At 58.9% G+C, this 2,537-nt stretch overlaps 1 protein-coding gene across 1 annotated transcript; it reads right to left on the bottom strand.

Moving 5' to 3' along the window:
* Positions 1-835: 835 nt before the first annotated feature.
* Positions 836-2,271, bottom strand: JUN (jun proto-oncogene). Its single transcript, XM_006862489.1, has one exon. It carries the CDS (start codon positions 1,860-1,862, stop codon positions 870-872), a length of 993 nt encoding a protein of 330 aa, XP_006862551.1. The 5' UTR covers positions 1,863-2,271; the 3' UTR covers positions 836-869.
* Positions 2,272-2,537: the final 266 nt, after the last annotated feature.

The following is a 2,537-nucleotide window of genomic DNA, read 5'->3' as shown; positions in this document are numbered from 1 at the left end:
GCAGTGAGAGTGATTTTAATTGACACACTTAACTCTTTCAACTCCACCTAGATAGTTCATCTATAGATAATGCAGAAAAGAGGTTGGGGGAGTACTTTTTCAATATTTTATTGTATTTTCTTAAATAAAATTCCTTTCTGGAACTTTCCAAAACAAAACATAAAAAAATTAGATACTTTATTACAAATGGTAAACTCAGAGTGCTCCAAATCTTCTCTTATTTACAAACAACGCTGGGCAGGGCACCCAAACAAACAAACATGAAATAACTTACAAAGGCATGAAGCTGTTTATTGACAGTAATCAGCTTTCATCAAATTAAAAAAAATATATATGTACATACACAGTTAACGAAGGCAGGCCAGAAAGAGCTCAGCTTCCCTCTCACAAACCTCCCTCCCGCCTCCCTTTCCCAGCCCTCCCCCCACTTGGTGTTCTTAAGGAGTACTACAGAAGCAATCTACAGTCGCTATTGCAGTTTGGAACCCGTCCCCCTCCCCCCCTCCCCTTAATACTGAATGAGATCGAATGTTAGGTCCATGCAGTTCTTGGTCAATGTTAAAGTAAAGTCTAACGTTCGGTTCGCGCCGGGACAGCCCGTCCGCAAAGCGGGGCAGCCCGCAGGCGGCAGCTCCCTGGCTCCACGCCAAAGGAGGGCGCGCCAAGTCCTTCCCACTCGTGCACACTGGGGGCGCCGTCAGGACGCAACCCAGTCCAACTTGGATACCCTTGGCTTTAGTCCTCGGACACTTCTTTTCTCTCTCTCTCCCTCTCTCTCTCTTCTTACTCTGGCAACTTGTCAAGTTCTCAAGTCTGTCTCTCTGTTATTTATTTGTCTCCGTTTCCCCTCTACCCCCGACTGTCTCTCCTCAAAACGTTTGCAACTGCTGCGTTAGCATGAGCTGGCACCCACTATTAACGTGGTTCATGACTTTCTGTTTTAGCTGTGCCACCTGTTCCCTGAGCATATTGGCAGTGGACGCCAGCTCCGAGTTCTGCGCTTTCAAGGTTTTCACTTTTTCCTCCAGCCGCGCGATCCTCTCCAATTTCCTTTTCCGGCATTTAGAGGCAGCGATGCGGTTCCTCATGCGCTTCCTCTCCGCCTTGATCCGTTCCTGTGACTCCATGTCGATGGGGGACAGGGGCGGCGTCTCTCCGGGCATCTCGGGGACCGTTTGCGGCTCCTCTTTCAGGGCCTGAAGCCGCGGGTGCTGCACGGGGATCTGCTGGGGCAGGTGGTGTGGCGGCTGCGGCTGCTGCTGGGGTTGCGCGGGAAAGGCCAGGCCGCCTGAGCCATAGGAGGGCGCCGCGCCGCCGCTGCTCAGCGCGCCGGGGTTGAAGTTGCTGAGGTTGGCGTAGACGGGCGGTTCGCTGTGTAGGCTGGCGCTGAAGCCTCCGCCGCTGCCGCCCGCCACGGAAGCCACGGCCGGGGCCACCAGGCCCGCCCCGCTGACCGGCTGCGCCGCGGACGTGACGCTGGGCAGCGTGTTCTGGCTGTGCAGTTCGGCCAGGGCGCGCACGAAGCCCTCGGCGAAGCCCTCCTGCTCGTCCGTCACGTTCTTGGGGCACAGGAATTGGGTAGGGGTCGGCGTGGTGGTGATGTGCCCGTTGCTGGACTGGATTATTAGGCGTTCCAGCTCAGGCGACGCCAACTTGAGCAGCCCCACGTCGGGCGAGGTGAGGAGGTCCGAGTTCTTGGCGCGGAGGTGCGGCTTCAGGCTGCCCACCGGGTCGGCCAGGTTCAGGGTCATGCTCTGTTTCAGGATCTTGGGGTTACTGTAGCCGTAGGCGCCGCTGTCGGACTGGAGGAAGGAGGCGTTGAGGGCATCGTCATAGAAGGTCGTTTCCATCTTTGCAGTCATAGAACAGTCCGTCCCTTCACGTGGGGTTTGTTTGAGCTGCGCGCAGAAGTTTCGGGGCCGCAACAGCGCTGGGGCGAGCGGGAGACACCCGCGCCTCCCGCGGCCTTGGGCACGGAAAGTTTCTCGTGGAGTGCGCGCACCCCCGGACTGTCTCCCCCTCGCGTCCCTCCTCAACAGCTCGCTCCAGGGAACCCGGGGTTAAGACGCCCCAGGCACCCGGCCCGGTCGGTTCGCTCGCGCTACCCCGCTTGGCAAAGTCGCGGTCACTCACTTGAGCGCTTGCTGGGCGCCGCGGTTCCTTGGACGATCTCGCTGCCCGGGGCTAGCGGCTCTCCTGGCTGGGCCACTGAGTGCAGACCCGGCCGTGGCGGGCCGGCGGCGGATCGCGGCCGCCCCGACTCCGACGACTGTCCCCTCCTCTGCTGCTAGGGGAGGGGGCGCCTGGCAGCCGCGGCTCGCGCTCGCCCAAGTTCAGCAACCGGTGCGAGCGAAGCTGGACGCGCGTCCTTTCTCTTTCCTCTCCCGTCGCCTCCTTCTTTACCGCCGCCTCGGCAGCTGAGGAGGAGGAAAGGTTTGCAAAAGTTCGCTCCGGAACTCCGGGGCCACTTGTCCCCTCTCTCCTCTCGGCGGGGAAAGTTCTTTGCTGCTGCAGTCTCTCGCCGGACTCCCCCAGCA

This window comes from Chrysochloris asiatica, unplaced genomic scaffold (genome assembly GCF_000296735.1).
Source record: "Chrysochloris asiatica unplaced genomic scaffold, ChrAsi1.0 scaffold00048, whole genome shotgun sequence".
Lineage (NCBI taxonomy): Eukaryota > Metazoa > Chordata > Mammalia > Afrosoricida > Chrysochloridae > Chrysochloris > Chrysochloris asiatica.
This window is presented reverse-complemented; position numbering and strand designations above follow the sequence as displayed.